Source organism: Anabrus simplex, chromosome 9, assembly GCF_040414725.1.
Source record: "Anabrus simplex isolate iqAnaSimp1 chromosome 9, ASM4041472v1, whole genome shotgun sequence".
Lineage (NCBI taxonomy): Eukaryota > Metazoa > Arthropoda > Insecta > Orthoptera > Tettigoniidae > Anabrus > Anabrus simplex.
Window position 1 is genome coordinate 167,496,588 of NC_090273.1, and position 27,902 is coordinate 167,524,489.

A 27,902-nucleotide genomic window follows, 5' to 3' on the forward strand; every position below is an offset into this window, starting at 1 on the left:
GTCGCGTAGCTCTCCACACCATGGTAATAATGCTAATAAGCAGTCGGTCAACGAGCAGGAGCAGTCGCGTAGCTCTCCACACCATGGTAATACTGCTAATAAGCAGTGAGTCAGCGAGTGGGAGCAGTCGCGTAGCTCTCCACACCATGGTAATACTGCTAATAAGCAGTCACTGAATGAGCAGGAGCAGTCGCGTAGCTCTCCACACCATGGTAATACTGCTAATAAGCAGTCACTGAATGAGCAGGAGCAGTCCCGTAGCTCTCCACACCATGGTAATAATGCTAATAAGCAGTCAATGAATGAGCAGGAGCAGTCCCGTAGCTCTCCACACCATGGTAATACTGCTAATAAGCAGTCACTGAATGAGCAGGAGCAGTCGCGTAGCTCTCCACACCATGGTAATACTGCTAATAAGCAGTATGTCAACGAGTGGGAGCAGTCCCGTAGCTCTCCACACCATGGTAATACTGCTAATAAGCAGTCACTGAATGAGCAGGAGCAGTCCCTTAGCTCTCCACACCATGGTAATACTGCTAATAAGCAGTATGTCAACGAGTGGGAGCAGTCCCGTAGCTCTCCACACCATGGTAATAATGCTAATAAGCAGTCGGTCAACGAGCAGGAGCAGTCGCGTAGCTCTCCACAGCATGGTAATAATGCTAATAAGCAGTCGGTCAACGAGCAGGAGCAGTCGCGTAGCTCTCCACACCATGGTAATACTGCTAATAAGCAGTCGTTCAACGAGTGGGAGCAGTCGCGTAGCTCTCCACACCATGGTGATAATGCTAATAAGCAGTCAGTCAACGAGCAGGAGCAGTCGCGTAGCTCTCCACACCATGGTAATAATGCTAATAAGCAGTCACTGAATGAGCAGGAGCAGTCCCGTAGCTCTCCACACCATGGTAATACTGCTAATAAGCAGTCACTGAATGAGCAGGAGCAGTCCCGTAGCTCTCCACACCATGGTAATAATGCTAATAAGCAGTCACTGAATGAGCAGGAGCAGTCGCGTAGCTCTCCACACCATGGTAATAATGCTAATAAGCAGTATGTCAACGAGTGGGAGCAGTCGTGTAGCTCTCCACACCATGGTAATACTGCTAATAAGCAGTCAGTGAATGAGCAGGAGCAGTCGCGTAGCTCTCCACACCATGGTAATAATGCTAATAAGCAGTATGTCAACGAGTGGGAGCAGTCGTGTAGCTCTCCACACCATGGTAATAATGCTAATAAGCAGTCGGTCAACGAGCAGGAGCAGTCGCGTTGCTCTCCACACCATGGTAATAATGCTAATAAGCAGTCGGTCAACGAGCAGGAGCAGTCGCGTAGCTCTCCACACCATGGTAATACTGCTAATAAGCAGTCACTGAATGAGCAGGAGCAGTCGCGTAGCTCTCCACACCATGGTAATACTGCTAATAAGCAGTCGGTCAACGAGCAGGAGCAGTCGCGTAGCTCTCCACACCATGGTAATAATGCTAATAAGCAGTCGGTCAACGAGCAGGAGCAGTCGCGTAGCTCTCCACACCATGGTAAAACTGCTAATAAGCAGTCACTGAATGAGCAGGAGCAGTCGCGTAGCTCTCCACACCATGGTAATACTGCTAATAAGCAGTCACTGAATGAGCAGGAGCAGTCGCGTAGCTCTCCACACCATGGTAATACTGCTAATAAGCAGTGAGTCAACGAGTGGGAGCAGTCGCGTAGCTCTCCACACCATGGTAATAATGCTAATAAGCAGTCACTGAATGAGCAGGAGCAGTCGCGTAGCTCTCCACACCATGGTAATAATGCTAATAAGCAGTATGTCAACGAGTGGGAGCAGTCGCGCAGCTCTCCACACCATAGTAATAATGCTAATAAGCAGTCACTGAATGAGCAGGAGCAGTCGCGTAGCTCTCCACACCATGGTAATACTGCTAATAAGCAGTCACTGAATGAGCAGGAGCAGTCGCGTAGCTCTCCACACCATGGTAATAATGCTAATAAGCAGTATGTCAACGAGTGGGAGCAGTCGTGTAGCTCTCCACACCATGGTAATAATGCTAATAAGCAGTCACTGAATGAGCAGGAGCAGTCGCGTAGCTCTCCATACCATGGTAATACTGCTAATAAGCAGTCACTGAATGAGCAGGAGCAGTCGCGTAGCTCTCCACACCATGGTAATACTGCTAATAAGCAGTATGTCAACGAGTGGGAGCAGTCGTGTAGCTCTCCACACCATGGTAATAATGCTAATAAGCAGTCGGTCAACGAGCAGGAGCAGTCGCGTAGCTCTCCACACCATGGTAATAATGCTAATAAGCAGTCGGTCAACGAGCAGGAGCAGTCGCGTAGCTCTCCACACCATGGTAATACTGGTAATAAGCAGTCACTGAATGAGCAGGAGCAGTCGCGTAGCTCTCCACACCATGGTAATAATGCTAATAAGCAGTCACTGAATGAGCAGGAGCAGTCGCGTAGCTCTCCACACCATGGTAATACTGCTAATAAGCAGTCACTGAATGAGCAGGAGCAGTCGCGTAGCTCTCCACACCATGGTAATAATGCTAATAAGCAGTCACTGAATGAGCAGGAGCAGTCCCGTAGCTCTCCACACCATGGTAATACTGCTAATAAGCAGTCACTGAATGAGCAGGAGCAGTCCCGTAGCTCTCCACACCATGGTAATAATGCTAATAAGCAGTCACTGAATGAGCAGGAGCAGTCGCGTAGCTCTCCACACCATGGTAATACTGCTAATAAGCAGTATGTCAACGAGTGGGAGCAGTCGTGTAGCTCTCCACACCATGGTAATAATGCTAATAAGCAGTCGGTCAACGAGCAGGAGCAGTCGCGTAGCTCTCCACACCATGGTAATAATGCTAATAAGCAGTCGGTCAACGAGCAGGAGCAGTCGCGTAGCTCTCCACACCATGGTAATACTGCTAATAAGCAGTCACTGAATGAGCAGGAGCAGTCGCGTAGCTCTCCACACCATGGTAATAATGCTAATAAGCAGTCGGTCAACGAGCAGGAGCAGTCGCGTAGCTCTCCACACCATGGTAATACTGCTAATAAGCAGTGAGTCAGCGAGTGGGAGCAGTCGCGTAGCTCTCCACACCATGGTAATACTGCTAATAAGCAGTCACTGAATGAGCAGGAGCAGTCGCGTAGCTCTCCACACCATGGTAATACTGCTAATAAGCAGTCACTGAATGAGCAGGAGCAGTCGCGTAGCTCTCCACACCATGGTAATAATGCTAATAAGCAGTCGTTCAACGAGCGGGAGAGTGCAACCCATAGAGACAGGGAGCAGTCACGTAGCTCCCAGGTTGAACCTCTTTTTCAATTATTTAATTTTTAACGTTATATTACATTTATGTTCAGCGACTAGTTTCGACCTAACTGTAGGTCATCATCAGCCTTAAAGCAAATCAACACAAGTATATCTAAGAAAACAAACAATGTATAGACACAAAGGTGCGCAACTCATAGAATTGAAGTTAAGTTTGGTTACATAGAATAAAATTCCATTGAAATTTCAAGCAATTTAAGACACAGTGCAGTGTCAATGACATCAAAATGAAATATACTTACTGTGTAAGAAACTAAGGTAAGGTTGAAGAGATATGCTGCACTAAGTTAAAAAGTTGCTCTTTGATAGAGATTCATAAAAATCCGCGTGCACGACAGCTCATTGAAAAGTTGTTTACGATAGAGATCCTTAAATTGCTGGTCAAGGATGATGCGTAGAAGTTCAATAAAGGCTGGCTCCTTAAATATGCTGCTTTCTATTCAAAGTTCAATTGAGCCAAAGTTACTCTGTTCTCTCAAGATATTAAAACGTTTATTATACTTGAATGCGATGAAAGATGTTAGAAAGGCTCTTCTGTTTTAAGAATCTTGAAGGATGATGATTGTTGCGCATGGAGGTCTAAATACATAATAGTAATTAAAGGTGGTTGGATTTCGGAGTTCAATGAGGCTCAGCGGAGTATCCGGATATCCCGCACCATGCAGAAGTAAGATGGTTGAGCAAGGCGAAGGTGCTTCATCCAGTTTTTGGCTTGCAGAATGCAATAGATACCTTTTATGACATGATAGGGTCGCCCGAAATTCTTTTGTGTGATCCTAAGTGGGTGGTGGATTTGGCATTTTTAAGTGACTTTCTGTCCATCTGAATACTTTGAACACTTCGCTTCAGGGCGAAAAGCACAATATCTTCGATTTGGTAGAAAAAATTCAAGCGTTGAAAAGAAAGTTGATTTTGTGGGGAAAACCAGTTTTGTGCAAGGAACACAGGACATTTTCCATTTCTTGAAACAGTGAAATCAGGTGTCAACATTGATGAGTACTTACAGGTAATTCGCCAATTACAAGAAGAATTTGAAAAGAGATTTTCAGAATTATCAGAACTCCAAGCGGTGTTAGATGTATTTGTTCGACCAGTGCAATGTTTGTCTTAAAGACCGCTTTCTAATGTCATTAAGTTTTGAAGAATTTGACAGCGGCTTTCCACAGAAGAATACCCCCTCTTGTGTAAAGTTCTGTCAATGTTCAGCTCAACGTACATTCGTGAGCGTTTCTTTTCTGTTCTTAAGCTTACCAAAAGTAAACGATAGAAACTTGCGCAATTGTTTAAGAATGGCTGTGTCCAGAAATATTGTAGGCCTATACAATTTGGAGAAGATTGTTTGCTCCAAAAATAAAAGCTCGTAAAAATGACTGAGCAAAAGTCACTCAAGGTCTGTACTATCTATTCATATTGGTAAAATTTTGTTGAATTTTCCTCTCAGATATGTTCAAATTTCAGTTTTGAATAAAGCACCTTACTGTATTCTTTAACACTTGATTTCGTTTCCTGCATATTCCATACATCAGAGTACCTTTCGATTTGTATATGCGGTATATTTGTTATGGCAAAACAGCACTATCAATATGATGTGCCGTCGGGCACACTACTGTACAAACGTATCTAGGCATCTAGTCAGTGTGGTCCAAACATCGTCTGTCTCAGGTCTTCTTGCTGCCACACTGTAGTGGTGGTAGGGGAAGGAGTGCCCAGTGCTCCCCGAGCGCAATGGCTGGATGGCCCTGCGTGGAACCAAGATGTCCCGAAGAAATGAGGAAAGTATTATATTCAACCTATTATGAACCCATACTAACCTATGCAGCTGGACTACAACAAAACAAGAGGACAGCAGAGGTAAGACCAGAAAGGATAGAATTAGAAATGAAGAGATAAAGAAAAGGACAGGAATCTTGAAACTTCAAGGCAGGATATGGGCATACGATGAGAATGGGAGAAGAGAGAGTGCCAGAAACAGCTTTCTCAGAGAAGTTTTAACAGGAAAGAGACCACGAGGAATACCCTGAAAGAGATGGACAGATTCAGTGTGGGAGTGAATAGAGAAAGGGGAGGAAAACCAGGATATGTACTTAAAAAGGAGAAGAGTGGTGGAGAGACACGCAGCGATGGAAGTCCTTGATTCACAAGCCTGGAAACGGGAAATGAAGATGATGATTTAGATTAGTTATTTTCACCCCAAGGCACATTAAAACATGTTTTTCTTTTAAGGTTAGAGACCCCCACTGCAATGTAAAGTGTGCAGCAAAGAAGAAATACTCATCTGAAGTGAAAGTATGGTGCGTGCACACAGGGCACGGCATGTGTGTCGGCATACACTTGATTAATTATAACATCCTCAAGATGAACTCTAAAAGATCTCAGTCATGTATTTTTCTTGTCACAGCTGACGATGTTTTTTGCTATACCTTTCGTATTTCTTGTTTAAAACAATTGAAGACACAATAATAGATTATGTGTGATTTTGGTAAAGAAGAGAAGAATTACAAGAGTTTTTAATTGAACTTCATAAACGGCAGCAGTTATTACGTACCCGTACTCAAGGAGGAGTGTTCGCGCACCTTTTAGTGATAGACGGACAATCTCTGTTATCTTTGAGATTCGTATTGGCAACTTTTAAAACACAAACTGTGAATCCCTTATGCATCGCAGTGCGACTTTACGTACCAGTACTGTTGTTGTTTACACAGCAAAGCCAAAGTATAGAATTCAAGCTAGGAACAAGATTCGCATCAAGAAATGTTATATAATGTGTGTGTGTGTGTGTGTGTGTGTGACACAGTTGTTGGCTTAAGATAATAAAGGTTTAGAAAAGTCATATCGATCGATCATATTATCGATTCAATTCAGATTTCATTTCCATTCAGTTGGCAGTATTACTGGAACCGGGAGAGCTCGCTCTGTACTCCTCACCCCCAGACAAAAAGGTGCGCGAATAGTAATTCCCACTTATACACTGACTGACAGAGCACATGCAACACCAAGAAGGAGTGGTTCGAAAGGGATGAAAGTTGGGGAAAAAACAGAGACGGCACGGACGAATAATTGATGTTTATTTCAAACTGATATGCAGGTTACACAATGCGCACGGCATCGACTCAGTAGGATGTAGGACCACCGCGAGCGGCGATGCACGCAGAAACACGTCAAGGTACAGAGTCAATAAGAGTGTGGATGGTGTCCTGAGGGATGGTTCTCCATTCTCTGTCAACCATTTGCCACAGTTGGTCGTCCGTACGAGGCTGGGGCAGAGTTTGCAAACGGCGTCCAATGAGATCCCACACGTGTTCGATTGGTGAGAGATCCGGAGAGTACGCTGGCCACGGAAGCATCTGTACACCTCGTAGAGCCTGTTGGGAGATGCGAGCAGTGTGTGGGCGGGCATTATCCTGCTGAAACAGAGCATTGGGCAGCCCCTGAAGGTACGGGAGTGCCACCGGCCGCAGCACATGCTGCACGTAGCGGTGGGCATTTAACGTGCCTTGAATACACACTAGAGGTGACGTGGAATAATACGCAATAGCGCCCCAAACCATGATGCCGCGTTGTCTAGTGGTAGGGCGCTCCACAGTTACTGCCGGATTTGACCTTTCTCCACGCCGACGCCACACTCGTCTGCGGTGACTATCACTGACAGAACAGAAGCGTGACTCATCGGAGAACACGACGTTCCGCCATTCCCTCATCCAAGTCGCTCTACCCTGGCACCATGCCAGGCGTGCACGTCTATGCTGTGGAGTCAATGGTAGTCTTCTGAGCGGACGCCGGGAGTGCAGGCCTCCTTCAACCAATCGACGGGAAATTGTTCTGGTCGATATTGGAACAGCCAGGGTGTCTTGCACATGCTGAAGAATGGTGGTTGACGTGGCGTGCGGGGCTGCCACCGCTTGGCGGCGGATGCGCCGATCCTCGCGTGCTGACGTCACTCGGGCTGCGCCTGGACCCCTCGCACGTGCCACATGTCCCTGCGCCAACCATCTTCGCCACAGGCGCTGCACCGTGGACACATCCCTATGGGTATCGGCTGCGATTTGACGAAGCGACCAACCTGCCCTTCTCAGCCCGATCACCATACCCCTCGTAAAGTCGTCTGTCTGCTGGAAATGCCTCCGTTGACGGCGGCCTGGCATTCTTAGCTATACACGTGTCCTGTGGCACACGACAACACGTTCTACAATGACTGTCGGCTGAGAAATCACGGTACGAAGTGGGCCATTCGCCAACGCCGTGTCCCATTTATCGTTCGCTACGTGCGCAGCACAGCGGCGCATTTCACATCATGAGCATACCTCAGTGACGTCAGTCTACCCTGCAATTGGCATAAAGTTCTGAACCACTCCTTCTTGGTGTTGCATTTGCTCTGTCAGTCAGTGTATATGTTAAAACTTTTACTAAAATAACGCACTGCAAAATTATTCATACAAGGCAACCATTTTTCTTTTTCATAGCTCCAAAGCTACTATGGGACTAAGTTAGCTCACTTCTTAGATCTGAAACAGCAAACAGGTTATAAGTCAGTAGAATTAACAAGAGGGAATTCAAGATGGCGGTGAACATGGGTAAACTGTATCACTCTACTGAAAATTGAGTGGAATTAATATATAATATCATAAATTTGTAATAATTGTATTATGAAATATCTTTTGATATAGAGTTTGTTTTTAAAAAACTAAATTTAGAAATGGTGAAACATGAGCTCTTGAAATATTGGAAGATATCAAAAACACTTTCATTTTTAAAAGCAATACTGCTGTTACTGATCAAGAAGGAAGTCTACAGTTTTAATCAGCAAAAATGGCAGGAATATGTAGTGATTGAGGGGGTTTTGACATAGATGAAGATCATCATCGTTGACCAATTCCAGTTTCCCAGGTGTGGTATACGAGCCCCTTCCATTTTGTTCTGTCCATGAACCATTTTTTGTTCACAATCTGCTCCCAATCCTGACCTCTCTCCTCTACATCCTTCTTCACTAACTCTCTCTAGGTCTGCCCATTGGTCTCTTTCCCCTGATTTCTCTTTCATACTCCTTTCTTGCAGACCTGTTGGCACTCAACCACTTCAGTCTTGCTCTTTGGATCTTCTGGAGTCTTCTAGTCCTACGTCTTCCCTGACGTTTTCATTCCTGATTTTATCTCTCCTGGTCTTCTGGATCATTGTGCGTAGGAACTATAGATCAAGATGAAAATGCATAATTATTTACATCTCAAGGATTTATAACGTGACAGTTTTCAAAATTATTATCATGCTTAGTGAATACATCTGTCTGTCTGTTAGGTCATCAGCCCAGAGGCTGGTTGGATCCTCAAATAGCACCACCAAAGGCTATGCACTTACAGGGAAATTGCAAAAAAAAAAATGGCAGAGCCCAAATGAGGCATACTAGGCAAGATGAGGAGTGAGGTAGTTTGCCAAAAAATAAGAAAGAAGAAGAAAATTCATGAGTTCTTACGATGTTTATAGAAAGGAAGTGGTCACTGTGTTAATACTTGGCAGCAGGTCATAAAATGCATTTGGGACTGGCGACTCCATCTTAATAATATCCTAAAATGTTGTCAAATATGGTTCAAACTCAGAAAATGCTAGGAGAAGTGCAGTTCTTCAGGTGCTGGGGGAGCTGGGAGAAATGAACGACCAGCATCACATTGTATCCGAAACTGAGGAGCTAGTTGAGCTATCCTAGTGCTCAGTGAAATGAAATGGAAAGGAAAGAAGCTTACAGACTGTTTTACAGTGGAGGACAGGAGGCAAGAAATGGAGTAGGGATGGGGAGCTCGACAAAAGATCTGTTTCAAGTATATGCTCCGCAAACGGGGAATAAAGAACAATCGTCAGAAGAATTCCTTGAAGACAATAGAAAAATATATACAGGATAAGGAAATAATAATAATGGGAGACCTAAATACTCAAGTGGGAAGAGAGGAGATCATACGGTTATGGAAGTAAGAACCCACAAGGGCATGTTTTAATGAACTTCTGTCAGCGGAATCAATTAATTATAGGGAATACAAACAAAAACTCTGATAGACTATTTACTAGTGGTAAAAGGACATCGGAAAGAGCTAATGGATGTTACAGCCATGCCAGAAGAAGCCTTTGGGGATGATCATAGGGCAGTGGTGGCAAAATTAACCCATTTATGCCCAAATTATTTCTTTCTTGCGATATTGATATCTTGTATATATAAACACTTAGTATGACCCATTATTCATGTAGAAATGAACAAAACCATTACTTGTTTAGAACCCATATAAACACATGGGTTGTTAACGACCCGCTAAGCACTTGCTCGGGAAACAGGGAGAGAAGATATTCTGAACATCATCCTTAGCAAGAATTTATTTCTACAGACTTACAGTTCATGTACCTTTAGAAATGAGTATTATAATGACACAAAAAGCAATAATTGTCATTGTTCTGTTTAATTATAATAATATTTAGTACTCAAAACACGTAACTTCAGATTCCATAACAGACAGTGGAACTGAGACTTACTCATGGTAATTTACAAAACATCTGTAATGAAGGGGAACATTACACCTCGCACAGATCTTCATTGTCTTATTGCGACAAATCTTGCATCAGCGCCTAGACTGTTGACTTATCAGCAAGTGCCCTCAATGGTTTTCCTTCATAATGTCAAGTGATGTAAGTCGACCTCTTCCCTTAGGAGCTGTCTCATATTTGTAGAGAATTGTCTTGGTTGCTTCCTGATGGGAGTTAGGGCATCAAGAGACATACCATAGCTTCTGCTAAGAATCCAGACATTGTTCATGCATAAATCAAGCAACCAAAACAACATAGGAACGTAGCATTTTTTGCCACGTATTGAAATTCAGATGAATTGCTTACACCCGTGGCTCCCGAAATACGGGATCATAGACTCATCAATAGATACTTTGTCTTGATTGGGAGCATTTATAAGAAATGACTTGTTTCTCAATTTACCCATTTTCTCACCTGCCGGAAGATCCAAATTGTCACAAACACCAAGAAATCGGAATATTTCCTCAAATCTATTCCTACGTATGGTGTTCTGAACAAGTTCGTTTCTAACATCATCTGAGTTCTCCCAAAACATCCTTCTTCATGGTAGGGGTACATGACTTTTGTGCCCTAAGAATTTTAAGTATGAAAAGTTACTACATGAGGCCCCATGTCAATTGTGATGAGGAGCTTGAACATTTCTTGATATCACGGGAGTGACACGTGGCAAGGAGGTAGCTACTTTCCGTCCCACGCTCTGAGATGTGACGTCATCCGCATGTGTCGGCAGTGGAAGGATACAGAAGAAAGTTTATGTTGAATAAACATAATTAAATGAAAGAATTAGTGGTGAACGCAATATAATGAGGGTCCTGTATATATCTATAAGACAATTGGTCTTTAGTAAGATGGATTTGAGACTGCTAAGCAATTTCTGGGGATTATTTCAGATTGACACGCGTGTCTAGGTTACCCACGCTAAGTCGACAAAAAGTAGTGCCTATCAAATGAGGTCATTTAACCAGTTAATAAGAATAAATTTTAAATGTCCAGGAACATTACTGTTAGCAATGTAGCAAGTATGTGGTTACATCAAAAACGCTTTTAAATACAGTTCATTCACGTCAAAAAAGTTAAGCAATTTTCTTGGTGGCAAAGAGAAAATGCATGGAGAGAGGGGGTACTGTCTATAAATCTAGAAGGGATGCCATGTTGAAACCCCTGCATTTTGTATCCAGAGGCTGAAGACAGAGGGTCGAACTGTTCTGTAAATCGATCAACAAGTAAACTAAGTCCAACCAACAGATTTTAGCCGATGTGGCTGGGGTCTTGACTCCATGTGGAGATAGTTTTTCTTTGAGCAGAAGTAATTGCATAAAAAGGACGGTCAAGACACCGAAGAAGTATTTATAAATTTGTGTGTGGTAAAGAAAGTAATTCGTGTGCGGGTAATAAATACAATCCGTCGAGTGTGATCAACAAAAACGACAAGTGAAGGGCATTTCTTTTTTTTTAAATGCTTTATTTCCAGGAAAAAGGAAGAAAAATGCAATTAACAGCCAAAAATGTAAAAATGGCTAAATAAATGACAGAGGGTCGCCGGTGAGCCCAAAGATGAATGCTTGCGTGACTTGAGGTAGGTGGCATACCATCTTACCGCCTACTATATCTTATTTCATGATGTCAAACTTATATGTATTTGAAATGAGTATTTATGACGCAGTTGGTCACCCATGTGTTTCTTTGTGAATGTCAGAATATGACGAAAAGGGTCATCTGTTTTATTTTCTGCTTGGATAAATTTTTAAAGTATTGCGAGTGCCATGTAATGTTCGAAAAAGTTATTAATGAGGGTTTCGAAGTGATATCACATCCAAAGTAGATCGTCAGTTCCGTGAATTTATTGCCTATATTTTGTGATGTCAAATTAAGATGTTTATTCGACGTAAAATTTTCAGTTGGAATTTTGATGGAATTGGTGCAAAGGGATCTGTGGTTACCCATTTTCAATCGGATGGAAGCGCTGTACGTAGTGTTGAGTAATGCAGATCGGTGAATTTTGTCATGAAGTGTAATGTATTCTATGTCCGTTCAAATCGTGTTTGAGTGACAATAATAACAGGTCAGTTATTTCGTGAAAATCCAGTTTTAAAATACGAGATCATTTTATGCGAAGTTGTTCATTATTAAAGTATTGTGCGTTATTAGGGTCATGGATTCTAGTAAGGATTTTTATTCCAGTTCTTTTGTTAGTGAGAGTCGTTGAGTTTGAGAACAAAGATTAGAGTTCATATGAATAGTAACACAGTAAGGTTTCCACCTATTCAGTACTAATATGTATTTACAATGTTATAAATTACATGGAACTAGTTTCGACCCGCCTAGGGGTCATCATCAGCCATATTAAAGCATACATAAGTATTTTGTCGAATCCTAAAAACATGTTATTTTTAACTGTAATAATCGTATGGATTTTATAATTTATAAAGTGAAGTTTGGTAATGAGATGAGAAATGTTAGTATGGTACAGGTGAGTAGTAAATAATAATATATATACAAACAAGTTTGGAACAAAGTACAAGTGGGGTGCTTAGAGTTGTAAAATATAACCTCGTGGATGTCAGTAGTCCTCGTACTAAAGAAACAATGTAAAATAACACATATAAACATATATACAAGTATGTACAAAGTCTGGAGAGTAAAGAGTGGTACTCTTTTAATGTCGAGTTGGCTTGACACTGATCACTTAAGCGGAGAAATTAGGTATTTGGTGTATTAAAGCTGTGTTGGTCAGTTGCGTTGTTGATTGTTGGACGTGAAGTTGTTTTTGAATTTCTGGTTGAGAAGAAGGTGGAAACTGCGCGTGGATATATTGATTCTCAGTTCTTAGCGGAGACCAAATTGGACCTGTTTAAATGGAGAAAGTCAGTAAAAACAAAAAATGGAGATAGGAAAAGGTTAACATAAAGTGAAAGGACGCTTACCTCGCGCTGCGGTGTGTGTAGTATAGCTGATGGTGTGCGATTGGTGGCGGGGAGAGAAGTGTGGGCAGAGAGGAGGGCAGGCGCGTGCGGGTTAGGAGGGGGTTAGGAAGAGTGGGGGTGGCTTGGGGTGAGGTGGGGGTGGGGAGCAGCCATGCCATGTGGATTTATTGGAATATCTCCCAGGATCTTTAATGCAGTGGTTTCCCGTTGCCTTCTGCATCCTAATGCCGTTGACCAAACTGGTTCCTCCGCCTTTGGGAACAATTTCTTGTCCACAGGACAGTAGAGTGCCCTCATCCACTCTCAAAGAGACTGTTGGCACTTGGTATACGGGATCTCCTTATACCAGGAGATAATCGGTCCCTTCATTCGTTAGCTCCTTGCATATAAAATATTATTTTTATATGCAGTCGTTGCCCCCTCTCTACTGCGGGGAGGTGAATGTCAGGATTTCACCGTCATCGAAACAAGGACCAAATGGCATTTCCTTGTTTCTCTGGCTCTTTAGAGAAAGTAATTGCAGAGGAAAAGAAGAAAAGCTTGGAAGAATTCACCCAGGAAATCAGGGAGGATTTAAATTGTGGGAAAAAATTATTATTTGGAGTTGTAAAAAATAGAAGGAATGAGAAGGTGAACACTGGATTCATAAAGAACAAAGAAGGAGAAATACTGACTAAACCAGAAGAAGTAACGGACAGATGGGAAGATTATTCAGGAAGCTACTAAAGGCGAGACATCAGATAAGTGGAGAAATTACACAAGCAAGCAAAATTGAGAAGGGAAGTTAGTAGAATGAAGATGGGAACAGCTGTGGGAATAGATGAAGTATCAATAGAAATGATCAAAGCAGCAGGACCAGTGGGATTGCAATGGACATACAGACTTCTCAGATGTGTGTGGAGAAAGTTCTTGAAGACTGGAAAAAGCGAATAATATTACCAGTATTCAAGAAATGAGATAGGAAGATATGTGGTAACTACCAAGGAATCACAATCATCTCACATATTGCCAAAGTAATGGAAAGAATACTAGAAAAAAGAATTAGAGTAAAGATAAAAAGCCGAACACAAGAAGAACAATTTGGATTTAGAGGAGGCAGGTCAACAGTGGAACCCATTTTCATCCTGAGACTTAATATGGATCATCAACACACAATGATGATTCATATTTAACTAAAACTTGAAGACAAAAGGCCAAGACTCAGGTACAAGGACATGGTGAGGACCGACGTTGAACAGCGAGGACATACTTTGGAAAGCATTGAAGAAGGAGAGAAGTTCAGAGACCGAACTGGTGGAGAAACCTCGTTTGCCGACCAATTGCTTAAGATGGAATGATGTGGGATATGTATATGTACGTGTATGTATGTAGAAAATATGGAAAAAAGTTGGGAATATGGGAAGTATATGATAATGACCTTTATCAATTTGGAGAAGGCTTATGATAGCATCCCTAGAACAAAACTTTTGGAATGCGTAATAAACAGAGGGATTGACAAGGAATTGAGAAACATGATAATTGCAATGTACAAATATTGCTACAGTAGTGTGAAGACTACAGTTGGTTTAGAACTGAGAACGGACTAAAACAAGGAAGTGTGTTGTATCTCTTACTGTTCTTAACGGTAATGGATGACATCATGAAGGCAGCAATGAAAGATTACAGTAGGAAGAAGATGAAGGTGATGTAGTTTGCAGATGATGTGGTGATTTGGGGTGAGGAACAGTTAGACACAATAAATAAAAATATTGAAAAATGGGGAATGAAGATAAATGGGAGAAGAGAAAAACAGTGGTGATGAGTAGAAGTGATAAAGAAGGAAAAGGAATGATTAAAGTGGGAGATAAGAAATTGAAAGTAGTAAAACACTTCATATAGCCTACTTGGGAAGTGTACTGTCTGAAGATGAAAGAACAGATTTGGAAATTAACAGAAGGATACAAGTGGGTAGTGTTGAGAGGACTAGTATGTTCCTATAATGGCATATGCAGCAGAAACTTGGACAATGAAGTATGGTACAAAAATGAGGAGAGACAGAGTAAGAAACAAAGATATACAGAAAGAACTGGGAGTACAGAAATTAAAGGACAAAACAGACTGAAATGGAAGTAGGACTGCACTGGGCGAGGAAGACCAAGACTTGGTGAAGAGTAGCATTAGAAAACGAAACATGGATTGGAACACTGTGTGGGAAGAAGAATGGTGGAATGCTCCTACCCGGTGTCAGCTGGAAATGGGAAAATGATGATGATAATGATGAAACATGTTTTCCTTAAAACTGACATCGAGCATCATTTATAGCTATTAGTTGATCTTGTCTCATCCATATTAGGGATATGTTCTTTGTCAAATCCAGGGTATAAATTTTATTTTAGTAATCTTCATAGTTTGAGTTGTTCGCCTGGTCTGGGGCAGATTACTTTGATGCTAGGAAAAGGGGACAACATTACCACAAGATATTGAATAAGGAGGATACTGTTCAACAATAAATCATTGTTATAGAGATTTAAAGAATATTACTTTAGCTGTCAGTACAGAAACATGAAATTTATATTTATACTATTTATAATGACAGACGAGCATATTAACAAAAAAAGAACAGTTTTTCTCAGATAATAACTTTTCTAAACAAAAAAATATTTTCCATTCATTGACCGAGAACCTATATCAATTGACAAAAAAACAAAATGAAATATTTTAACTACAATATGAAATGTAATGTTTGGAAACCTGCCGCCATTCACTGCAAGAAAGTCTCTGGTGATGCGTAATGGAGCATACTCTTTATACAGCCCTACACTGAACCGTTTCTATGGCAAAGAAAACAAAATTGTCGTTTCACAACTTCTTAGCTCTTAATTATTTTAACTGCTCAACTATTGTAGGTCCGTATTGACTTAAAAATCATATACTGATTTATCTAAACACCTTGTAGTATAAAGAGTTTTTGTTGCTTTTAAAAGCTGTACATGTTTCAAGAAACTGAAATTGTTCTCTTCTTCAACGACAATTGCTCCATCCAGCATACAGAATGGTAAATTAGAGATGATTGTATATAACAATATCACAGCATTTCATTCATTTAAAATTCCTTCTGAAAAATCACTCATAGGTGGGAAATTATTAGTTTACTTTTTTACAGGTACGGTCAAAGGTTCCACCTTTCTACATCTTCTTGTTGTTGTTGTTTTATGACCACACTGGATCACTTTAGTCAGTCCATCGTTCGCTCTTTTTGAAGGGATTGTTTGGGCTTTGCGGTCCTCTCTGTACTTCCTCAGATGCTCCAACCCTGGTGCCTTTTCCTCGTTTGAAAATGTGCATGTTCTGGATTTGTTTCATGTAAGGGTAAATCAGAGGTTTGTATTCTTTACAATACTATTTTTTTTGTTTAATTAGCAATTAACAAATGTCGGGACATATTTCGTCCTTCTTGGTGGACATCATCAGTCAAAATACTTGTAAGAGAAGTAAAAGAAACAAAGATAAATACACATTAAAATATGATTCCGCTTACCGAATACATCAAGTTAAAATGCACGATAAAATTTGAAGAAAGTTCTTAAAATCCTGGAGCACAATTGCTTTTTAGTTCTCTTAAACATACATACATACATACATACATACATACATATGTACGCACATACATACATACATAGATACATACATTATCATTAAAGACTGTTATGCCTTTCACTGTTCAGTCTGCAAGCCTCTGTGCATTTACTAAACGTTGCCACAATCCTCTATTTGCAACTAGTGCTCATCCTCGTTTTGGTCTCCCTCTATTACTCTTACCCTCCATAGCAGAGTCCATTATTCTCCTAGGTATCCTATCCTCCTCCATTCGCCTCACATGACCCCACCACCGAAGCCGGTTTATGCGTACAGCTTCATCCATCGAGTTCATTCCTAAATTAGCCTTTATCTCCTCATTCCGAGTACCCTCCTGCCATTGTTCCACCTGTTTGTACCAGCAATCATTCTCACTACTTTCATGTCTGTTACTTCTAACTTATGAATAAAATATCCTGAGTCCACCCAGCTTTCGCTCCCGTAAAGCGAAGTTGGTCTGAAAACAGACCGATGTAAAGATAGTTTCGTCTGGGAGCTGACTTTCTTCTTACAGAATACTGTTGATCGCAACTGCGAGCTCACTGCATTAGCTTTACGACACCTTGATTCAATCTCACTTACTATATTACCATCCTGGGAGAACACACAACCTAAATACCTGAAATTGTCGACCTGTTCTAGCTTTGTATCACCAATCTGACATTCAGTTCTGTTGAATTTCTTACCTACCGACATCAATTTAGTCTTCGAGAGGCTAATTTTCATACCATACTCATTGCACCTATTTTCAAGTTGCAAGATATTAGACTGCAGGCTTTCGGCACACATAGGCCAGACTGCTCCCTGCCACCTTCCATCTGTATCATTTGTTTTCATCTTAGGTTAACACAATTTTAAGTTTCAATTATGTTTTGTATTGACACCTTCAGCTTCAAGAAAATACGGCATAACTAAATATAGTCTAAAACTGTACAAGGACACTTTAAAGAAGTCAAACAGGAAATTGTGAGATACGTACAGGTCGAAATGGTCATAACATGAGATGCGATTACGAATGCGGACTCATGAAGAGTAATTCCCTCAAGTTTCAAAAGCAGTATCAGATACCTCCAATGAAAATTAGTAGGGAAGTACCGGTAGGTAGGATTTACATGATACTTGTGTGTGTTTATTTTTTCTCAAATGAAATAAGAACTTTGTTATAAAAAACAATTACGATTTCACAAAGCACATTTTAAGCCTGATTTAATTTTCTTCAATGCAAAAGTAGGGGTCGTCTTGCATTTAGGGTAGTCTTGGATTCGGAGAAATACGGTATACGCAGCACAAAGCTTTTTATTTAAATCTTCCCACTCGACTAGGACAAGTTAGACTTAACAAGATGTACTGACCCTGGTAAAGAGAAGAGAGCCATTGTTCATGATGACGATATCTTTGGTCTGGTATGGCTCCAGCAACCTCTTGTCTTTGGTCCATGTCACGTACTGGAGCGGTGGGTTGGCCTTGATGTAGCACTGTACAACACCTGCGAGCCGAAAAGGCAAGTACTGCACTGTTGGTGTGAAGGTCACCTTGGCAGGGTCTGGAAAACAAACATGAGACTCACTTGAGTAGCGCCTTTGACAATGGGTGCGCTGACAGCATGCCAGAGATATACTGACATTCTGTTATAGTCAATGCCGCAATGTTGACATTAATCCCTACACTTAAAATGTTAGAAATCTTGGCGTAATTATGAATGAAACACTTCAATGAACTAATCACATAAAACAAACCTGTAAAAAAGATTTCTGGAGAGCTTCAACCTGTTTATGGCCCACTACAATTTCCTTTAAGCCTCGGCAATGCGCCTGCTTGCTTGTTATATGTAGTAGTTGCAGATATCTCTGTTTGGCGCTGATAGCTGACCCCTAATGACTAGCTATAGGACATCTTGAATTGACGCAGCAACTTCACACACAGAACTTTGTGGCTTAGTGGTTTGTTATTTAAGTATTTTGGTTTTTTGAACACTTCTGTTATTGGTGAAGTTATACATCTCAAAATTTTTAGAAAGAGTACTGTAAGTTTCCTACTCAAAATCGATGAGCTTTTCTGTATATGCCTCCCGCAAGGCCAACCCCTCGTCCACGCCGCGGGAGGTGGGCAACGGCATGAAGTAGGGGATGGACTGTGTGTGCCCCATGACCGCTACGGTAGCTGTGAAGGCCCTACAGGAACCCTGAAAAGTGACTGCTTACAGGGCTCTGGTGAAGACCTCAATGGCAGCAACGGCTAAAAACTCGCACACCTGAATCAAACTCATTACAGAAACCAGATGACTTTTGCAATGAATTACAGGACACAAATCGGATTCTGGAATGTGAAAACTATGTATGAGACTGGCAGACTGAGAGAAGTAATGGCAGAAATGAAAATGTATAAACTGGAGATACTTAGGTAGAGTGAAAGAAGATGGACAGGCTACAGAGAAGTGAGGACAGAGCAGGGTTGTGTCTTCATTTACTCTGGAAGAGAAGAAAATGATCAGCATTCAAGTGGACTGGGTGTCTTACTCACAAAGAAAGCAAAAAATAGCATAATGGAATGGACCCCTGTATCACATAGGATAATTACTGTACGAATAAGAACCAAAGTTAGACCTGTGACCATAGTACAGTGCTATGCGCCAACAGAGGTAGCAGAAGAGGAAGAGTTTTATGATAGGCTGACATCAACACTGGCAGGGACATTGTGGTGTTGATGGGAGATCTAAATGCAAAAATCGGTAATGAAGGAAGAGAAATAATCATGGGTAGACAAGGAATAGGAGAAGAAAATAATAATGGCCAGAGATTCATAGACCCATGCAGTAATTTTAGATTGGTTATAGGTGGATCATTGTTTCCACATAAGAACTGCCACAAGATCTCATGGGTGCCGCCTGATGTCCGGACAGAAAACCAAATTGATCACTTGGCAATAAGTGGAGACATTCACTCTTGGATGTGAGGGCAGATGTAGGGAGCGACCATCACCTTATGGCAGCAGTACGAATGAAACTTTTCAACTCCAGGAAATTTGGGAAACTTGAGGTGTAATATGAATTTAAGATACATTTGAAGAACAGGTTTGAAGCCCTCGCCGAACAACCAGATGAAGAGGTAAATACTAAATGGAACACGGTCAAGGAACTCTTTCATGACACATGATAGTGGGCTATAGAGAGCCAGGGAGGAAAGAATGGATATCGGATGATACTTGGGAATCAATCCAAAAGCGAAGAGAGTGTAAGGCACTTGTCAACTCCAGTAGAACAAGAAACCAGAAAGCAATAGCAATGGAAAAATAGAGGGAGGCCAAAAAGAAGGTTAAGAAGAAAGTGAGGAGAGATAACAAGTGTTTACAGACCAACTGGCAACACAAGCAGAAGAAGCAGCAAGAGTCGGCAACAGCAAAAATGTATATGGCATTACGAGAAAGCTTTCTAGGAGGAACTTTCAGGGCAGAAACCAGTCAGAGATGCAAACGGAGTAGCCTTGACATCTGAGACACAACAGTTGGAAAGATGGAGACATCACTTCATGGAAGTACTCAATAATCTTGGTGAGGAATCGAGAACTGAAGAAGTTGAAACCATTTTGGAGAATCCAGACATCTCAGTAGAACCACCAACACGACAAGAGATTGCACAAGCAGTGGAACAAATGAAGAGTGGCAAAGCCCCAGGTGTATATAACATTATCCCAGAAGCCCTAAAGGTAGATCCAGATTGAACAGTGTAATTCATAGAGCCGCTTGTAGGAAGGAAGAACACCTTCCTGATGCATGGAAGAAGGGTGAACTCTCTGACTGTTCTCATGTAGGCGACAAGCTGTCTGAACATCTGGAGTAAGACAAGGATGTCTACTGTGTTTATCATGATACTGGAGAGAGGCAACAAACAGAGGGGATTGAATAACTGATTGGAAGAACTGGATTATGCGGATGATCTCTATCCTCTTGCAGAACATTTTCGGGACATGGAAATCAAACTGAATGACTTAAAAATAGAAGCTAAAGAAGTAGGCTTAAAAATTAATAACAAAAAGACTAAGAAAATGTGCATAAACCATCGTAATAATTGTAGCTTGACTCTAGATGGAATGGATATAGAAATGGTAGAGGAATTTTGCTACTTAGGAAGCATGGTAAGCCAGTATGGAGGTGCTTTTAGAGATGTGGTGAGTCATATAAATAAAGCCAAAGGAGCTTTTGCATAGTTACGACCAATATGGAGATTTCCTCACATTCGTATACAAACGAAGCTAAGGATATTCAACTCAAATGTTAAATCTGTGTTACTGTATGGAAGTGAGACCTGGAAAGTGACCAACGACATTACCACAAGGTTACAGACTTTTATAAATCCGTGTTTGAGATACATTATGAGAATATGGTGGCCAAAACCCATCTCAAACAAAGCCCTTTGGGAGGCCATAAGTCAAAGTCCCATACAGGAACAGATAATGAGAAGAAAATGGAGATGGACTGGGCACACCCTGAGAAGACGACAAAAAAGTATCACAAGGCAAGCATTGAGCAGGAACCCACAAGGCAGTCACAGGCAAGGCAGACCGAGGATTACATTGAAGAGAACCATAGACAAGGAGATTGCTGGAGTAAACAAGACATAGAGGGAGGTGAAAGCATTGGCGGCAGATACAGCAAGCCGGAGAAATTTTGTCGAGGCCTATGTTCCACCCGGAACTAAAGGAAATAAGTCCAGTTTACTGTTGCCTGAAGGTCATATATACTTCTCCATCAGAAATAGTTCTTTAGAGCAACCTTGACCTTAGATTTAGATTCTTGAACTGTACGAGTTGGCCGTGTGGTTTGGGTCACCTCTTGTTTCCCATTTTCACTCTTGGCAAAAGGTGGGGCTGTAACTTAATGAAGGCCACGGTCGCTCCCATCGTGTTGGAGTGACGTAAAACAAATAGCCAAATTAATACGATAGAGTCAGAGCCTGTATGGTTAGCAGTTTTGCCATGGCCTTCAACTTCTTTGATGATGTGTCATGTACTTAGTAGCCAGACCACAAATTTGGAAGCACAAACACTTTTGGTCCTCAGTCAATTATGCATTTCTTTTAATGTCTCCACTGGAAATAACAGAATCCTTAAAGAGTCTGAGGAGTCTTCTTATCAGGGGCGAATGCTGGTCATGAAAGTCAGGCTTGCTCTTCCATTCGTGAAAGTTGGTGGGGTGGGACATGCATAGTTCTGAATGAATACAATTTATAAACCTGATAATCGCTAAATCAGATGAACATTTTAATCATCGGTTACATGAACATGCATTCAAACTGGTTATGTCACACTTACAAGAATGGCCAAAAGAATAACAATCAGACACATTTTATAATTATTAACAAATCATGACAAGCCAGTGAACGTCAAACTATGTACACAGAAAAATTGCTACTATTTATTAGATCTTCCTACTTGAAAACAAACTCTACTCTGCGGCTTCTCTTTACAAAACCATCAATAACTTCATCATAGAAAGAGGACTGTAATCTAATTTTTGCAAGCAATCCTTTTTCAATCGACAACATAGCTAATGATGATATCCTGTCCTGGCATTGAGTCGATCTGCAATATGTATTAATGCATCTCAGTGTTGAAAAAGAACGTTCTGCAGAGGATGTAGTAGCAGGAATTGTTGCTACAAGTTTGATGAGCTTGAACATTTCTGGCATACCCATGTACAATTTATTAGTATGCATAAACTGCATTAAGTCTGAAACACTTCTCTCTTTAAAATCGGAAGATGAATACATCACACTTAATTCGGTTTTTAAGCGAACAATGTCGAAAAATGACCCATAGGTCTTTTCTAGGGCAGTAACATCACTGTATGGAAAACTATTTCTGTGCTTCTCAAACAAATCACAATCCAACAGCGAGAAGAACACAAATATCTTTATGCATTTAAAATGCTCTCCTATTTGGACAAGTACATTGTCAATAATTTCATTGAATAGACGTTTGTATTTTGATTTTTCTGGTACATCACTAATTCTTCGATTTTTAGAGCACGGCTGTCCTCCATAAACATCAATTTCAGTATCAACATGTCCATACAAACTATCAGAATCATCTCTCATAGACTAGATATTTAAAAAGAGCTCCTCAACCTTCTTGCCACAATACTGAATATCCAGACTTTTTGTTTGTAAAATATTGAACACAGTATCGGAGAATGAAAAGATCTTGGAGAACACTGCCAGCAGAAATAAAGTGTTGAACTTAAGTAAGAAGAACAAAAATCCTTGTGCTTTCAATGTAGTGTCTTCATCCCAGTCGTCTGAAGTATCCTGTACATGTTGAAAGAATTTCACCAGCGTATCATAATATTCCTTCACAGTATTAATAAGATGTGAAGCAAAATTCCATGCCGTTGGTGCTACTGTTGGCAACTTCTTCTGGCAGCTGTTCTCTTTGTAGACTTTGAAAGAAAAAGCAGCAAGTCCTGACATTGTTTGGAAGAAAATTGTACATTCTTTGATTTTTGAAGCAGACTGCTGTAGTGTGAAAAATTCAATAGGTGGCTATAACAATGCACAAATATCGCATATGGATGCTGGTCTTGAAGTAGTTTATTAAGCCCATTCACATGTCAGGCTAAGACAGCAGCACCATCATATGTTTGAGCCACAATCTTTTCCTCACAACTGAACTCTTTTAAAATAGCACGAACATGATTTAAGAGGGCTCCTCCGGGCGAGTTGGCCGTGCGCGTAGAGGCGCGCGGCTGTGAGCTTTCATCCGGGAGATAGTAGGTTCGAATCCCACTATCGGCAGCCCTGAATATGGTTTTCCGTGGTTTCCCATTTTCACACCACCTTAATTAAGGCCACAGCCGCTTCCTTCCAACTCCTAGGCCTTTCCTATCCCATCGTCGCCATAAAGCTATCTGTGTCGGTGCGACATAAAGCCCCTAGCAAAAAAAATAAGAGGGCTCCAGCAGTGCGATATTTACTAACGTCAGCAAAACCAAGAATCCTCTCTTGAATTTCACCAATTTCATCTACAAAACGGAGTAAAGTAGAGAGTTGTGACTTATTAATAATATCGGACGTTTCATCCAACATTATTGCCACAAAAGTTGCTTGTTTGAGCTCCTCCTTTATTCTTCTCACAATTACTGAACTTATTTCTGCTATTAAATCATTTTGGATTGCAGACGACGTCCCTCGAAAAATGGTGGAGTCTTTCAGATGAGCTGCCAGATAGAAGTTCGATGTAATTCCCTATGTTTACGGAAGTTGCAGACTTGTCATGTTCGCGAAATGGTAGTTCCTGTTTTGCTAAAAAAAAAAAAAAAAAACACTGCATCGATCACTCGTTTAAGTATGTCACGATTTTTCTTTACCTTTTCATTATGATGTTGGTCACTGATGCGTTTCTGTTCATCCAGCTGGCGGTCGATCCTTGTACACCCAAAGCCCAAAGAAACACTTTATATGGTTTGCAGATTTCTCATGTCTTGTAATGGACAGTGTCAAGGTGTTCAAATCGTCAAAGCCACTTTTACACCATACACCGTTATCAGCAGAAAATAGTAAACACGGCCAGCAAAAGAGTCTATTCAGTTTCTTGGACCCTGTCAACCAGTGCGTATTATTATATTGAGATACAGAGAACGAACATACATATTCTCTATTTTTCTCCCTGTGCTATGTCTTTAAATCTGGCAGCGCCTGCCATTCTTAATAATGTCCGTTTTCTCTTGGATAGTCCTCCGAGAAAATGGATTGGATAACAAGCTGTGAATAATGCACGGTTCGGAACCCATTGCAGCACGTCAAATCATTCAGAATAGATGGTCAGGAACTTACAGTACACTACTCACTGACACAACACAATAGATCTGTAGCTCTCAGACCAGAGCTTCTAACTACACATTATAAACGTGACAGCTTGCAACCAACCTTGGAGAGAAGAAACCTGCGCGCGCATACATTTCTCGCCGTGTCGACAGCTCCGCTGAAGCTCCTAAGACACGAGCAAGCCTTGCAGGACTTGCCAAGATATATGCAACATGCGATTCGTATAATGCAGATCTATTATAGATACGGTACATATTGTATTTTTTTTAACTCGCCTGCTTTAGAAATCACCCCTGCTTCTTATTCAAAAACGACATCAACATAAGGAAGCTGCTGTTTGATCAACATTTCATGTGAGTCTGGCTTTAATTAGAGGTGAATCTTCACTTTCAAGGCAGGTATCTCCTACAAAATGAGACAAGAGTTCATTAAGTCGGCAGTTTATATCCTTTCAGCAACTAATGATGCCATAGCATGCAAGTTTCTGAACATCATGTCACATTCAGAATATCATCCAATAAAATAAAAAAACATTTCGAATTTTCTTCACAGTCTTCCAAAAGTGAGAACTCGACAATTTTGCGATACTCATTCTCTTTAAAGTACCACATTTACTTGCGTATTAGACTCCCTTGGCTTTTGGAGACGAAGAAAATGAAAAAAATAAATCTTGCATACAAGACGCCCCAACGTAATTCATCAGAGAAGAACAACAATTCCACTTGGAAGCGGGTACAAGCCTTACTGCAGCTCTGATGACATCGCACAAGTTTGCGAATAATTTCGTCCGAACGACCCACGCAATGAAAACGTGTGTCGAAGTCATGCGGTACATCCCTGTTTCGTAGTTAAGAAATGTCCGGCCTGCGTAGCGTAGGCCTACTGTAGCTCTGACGACGTCGCACGTCCGACCCGCGCACTGCAAGCACACGCCCGTTGTGTATAAATGTCTGTGTTTTGTAGTTAAGAATGTCTCCCAGCATAATGGTTAGCACATATAGCTGCCATTCTTGGAGCCTGAGTTCGATTACCAGAGATTTACAATACATGCAACTCTCTTCCACCGGGGGCCTGCACCACCTCGGGATGAGTTTACTCTAGTTAAGAAATATTCATCGCTGTTGCTATTAATACAGCAGGTGAGATCATAAACAAGGTGATTGTTTAATACCTTGTAACTCAGGCCAATATACGGTTTCTTGGGAGAGAATTAGGTTTAAAACGTGATAAAAACAATCCAATCATAACGATTGTCTTACTCGCCAACGTACCTCATGAATAATCATAATCATAATAATAATAATAATTTTACGGCTCCACTTAATGATTTATGGAGACACCAAACAAAACATACTATGCATTAATAGAAAAATGGAGACAACGGTCATATAAAATTAAATATTATGATTGTACCGGGAGGTACAACTCAACTCGGCACTTTCAAAATTAGCGCCTTAACAAAAACCTCTATTGACCAAATGTGAAATTGTTACTACATAAAGTTGAGACTTTAATCAGAAGATGTCACTAATGAAACATTAAGTAGTTGTGTTATTGTGAAGTTTCCTAAACTGATTGGATTTCTCTTGGTTTTGTTTTTGCTGTACATCAAGAAGTTTGGACATTTTTTCACAGATGTCACTACCAAAAAACTATAGTAATGCACTCTGGTGCAAGGTAAAAGAAGTTGTTATTGAAAGAAATTTTGTTTTTATAGGTTTTCTTAACTTTCATTTCTTTTCTTCATGTAATTCTAGGTTTGCAACACTTCTGTCTCATTCTGCCAGTTTTTAATCTGGCCAATGAAAATTGTCTGTAATTAATTTTCAGCCTATCACAGGCTTCTTGTTCAGTTTTGAGTGTAACTTTTGGGTTCAGCCAATAAAAATGAGAGGGTGTGTCCAGATTAGTCATGAATTCTCTCAAACTTTCCCTGAGGGTATATAAATTGCGGCTTTTCGAGTTTCGTTGTCTCTTGATCGTCGTCTTTCTGAGTGTGTGTGTTAAGGCAGGAGGCGGAACGCCTCATTCTTTGGCAGGCAGTACATCAGCCAGGTAATGGCCACTTAAATTCTCTTTTCTGTAGCTACCTCTGCAGACTTATCCGATGGGAAGGTCCAAATTTTTAACTATGTAACAAAACTTTTCTAAAATGTAAATTTTCTTTCGGCTAATGTAAAACTACATAAAGTCTTTAACTGTAAATCGGGAATAGAGAATGAGTTACCCTCTCGAGCTCTCCTTCATCTTGGTGTGAGGTGACTACGACTTTGTAACTGTTTTATTCCTGTAATGTCACCTCAGTAGCATGGGATTAGCCCCTGTTTCATTGGGCCCAGAGCCCTGTTAGGTTTTTAATATTTCATTATCTAGGAGCGCAAGTGTACGCCTCCATTCAGTTTGTGTTCGGGCCATTTAGTTAACCTGTTTTTCGCAAAGGCCCAGTAGGTTGGGTACTGGATACCCCTGTGTGAGGCCAGAGAGTGGTAGTGTTGCCTTGAGTGGGCTGTAAGAAACTGAGAGCATGTAAGCCTCTGGAAGGCTAGAGATTGTTATTTTTGGAGCAAGTGCATTTAAATCGGGATATTTCTGTCCCTGTCTAACCACAGAGATTTTGTAAAATTTTGTAAACTGGATCCAGTATCTAAGAATTTGTAAACAAAGGGTTGGAAGCCCCAAAGCTGTAAAATTTCACTAATCTGGGATTTTTCCAAGTCTTGTTTCAAGATTGCTAATTGTTCCCGTCGTGTGCACACAGTGGAAATTTATTAAGTTTGATATTCTAAAAGAAATATGACCTTTTAAAGTTTTAATTCAATTCTTGATATTGTAGTCAGACCCATTCAAGCTCGCACCTTCTTTCACCTCTCTGCGTTCCACAGAAACCATGGATCAACGATAAAACGAATTACCACCACTCCTGTAGATATCCATAAACATGGTAAACTTCCCTGTTATTTATTTTCAATTTTCCTGTCATGGAATTTCTGGCACTATGTGGGTACTTGATAGCATACCTAACCTAAACAGTTAACGTATCTACAAAGACGCACATGAAATGCTGTCAGTTGGTACAGTTATTTATTCACATCTAATTACAAATTAACACACACATAACCTTAATCACAGTATCACAAACAAAACACTTCGCTCTGAGACAATCAACAACTGCTGATCACTTCAAGATGGAGACTGCAACCACTGCATGTCAACACGAGGTCACAAGTATATTCCTGCTATACCATAACTCTACTGAACAACAACTCGTCGTTACCATCAAGACCACCTCCTTATATATGTGCCTGGCCAGGCTTCTAGAAAGCTACATTACAAAAAATACCTTCTTGAAAATTCGAGAGTGCCTAATACATAGATTATAATGAACAGAATATTCTACCATCATCTAGTGCCTTTCTGGAAGTTACAGTGTGTTTCAAAATACCATAGTGGATTACATATCATATATACAGGTAAGAATAAATTATATAATATTAATTTACAGGTATTTATATTAAGTGAACTCACATAAGGCGTCACAACCATGAATTATACAAGCAAGTGGAGATGATAAGTGACACAATTCGAAAAAAGAAGGATTGCCTTTTATAGCCACGTGACAAGAATGATCCCAGGCAGGATATCTAAATGG

General features: G+C 40.8%; 1 protein-coding gene across 9 annotated transcripts in view; it reads right to left on the reverse strand.

Moving 5' to 3' along the window:
• Positions 1-27,902, reverse strand: part of LOC136881194 (protein turtle) — an 850,346-nt gene that overhangs the window by 244,478 nt on the left and 577,966 nt on the right. For all 9 annotated transcript variants that reach the window (XM_067153896.2, XM_067153892.2, XM_067153894.2 and 6 more), the window contains exon 9: positions 17,790-17,980. In XM_067153896.2, coding sequence (XP_067009997.2) covers positions 17,790-17,980 — 191 coding nt within the window. The remainder of the gene's footprint in view (positions 1-17,789; positions 17,981-27,902) is intronic.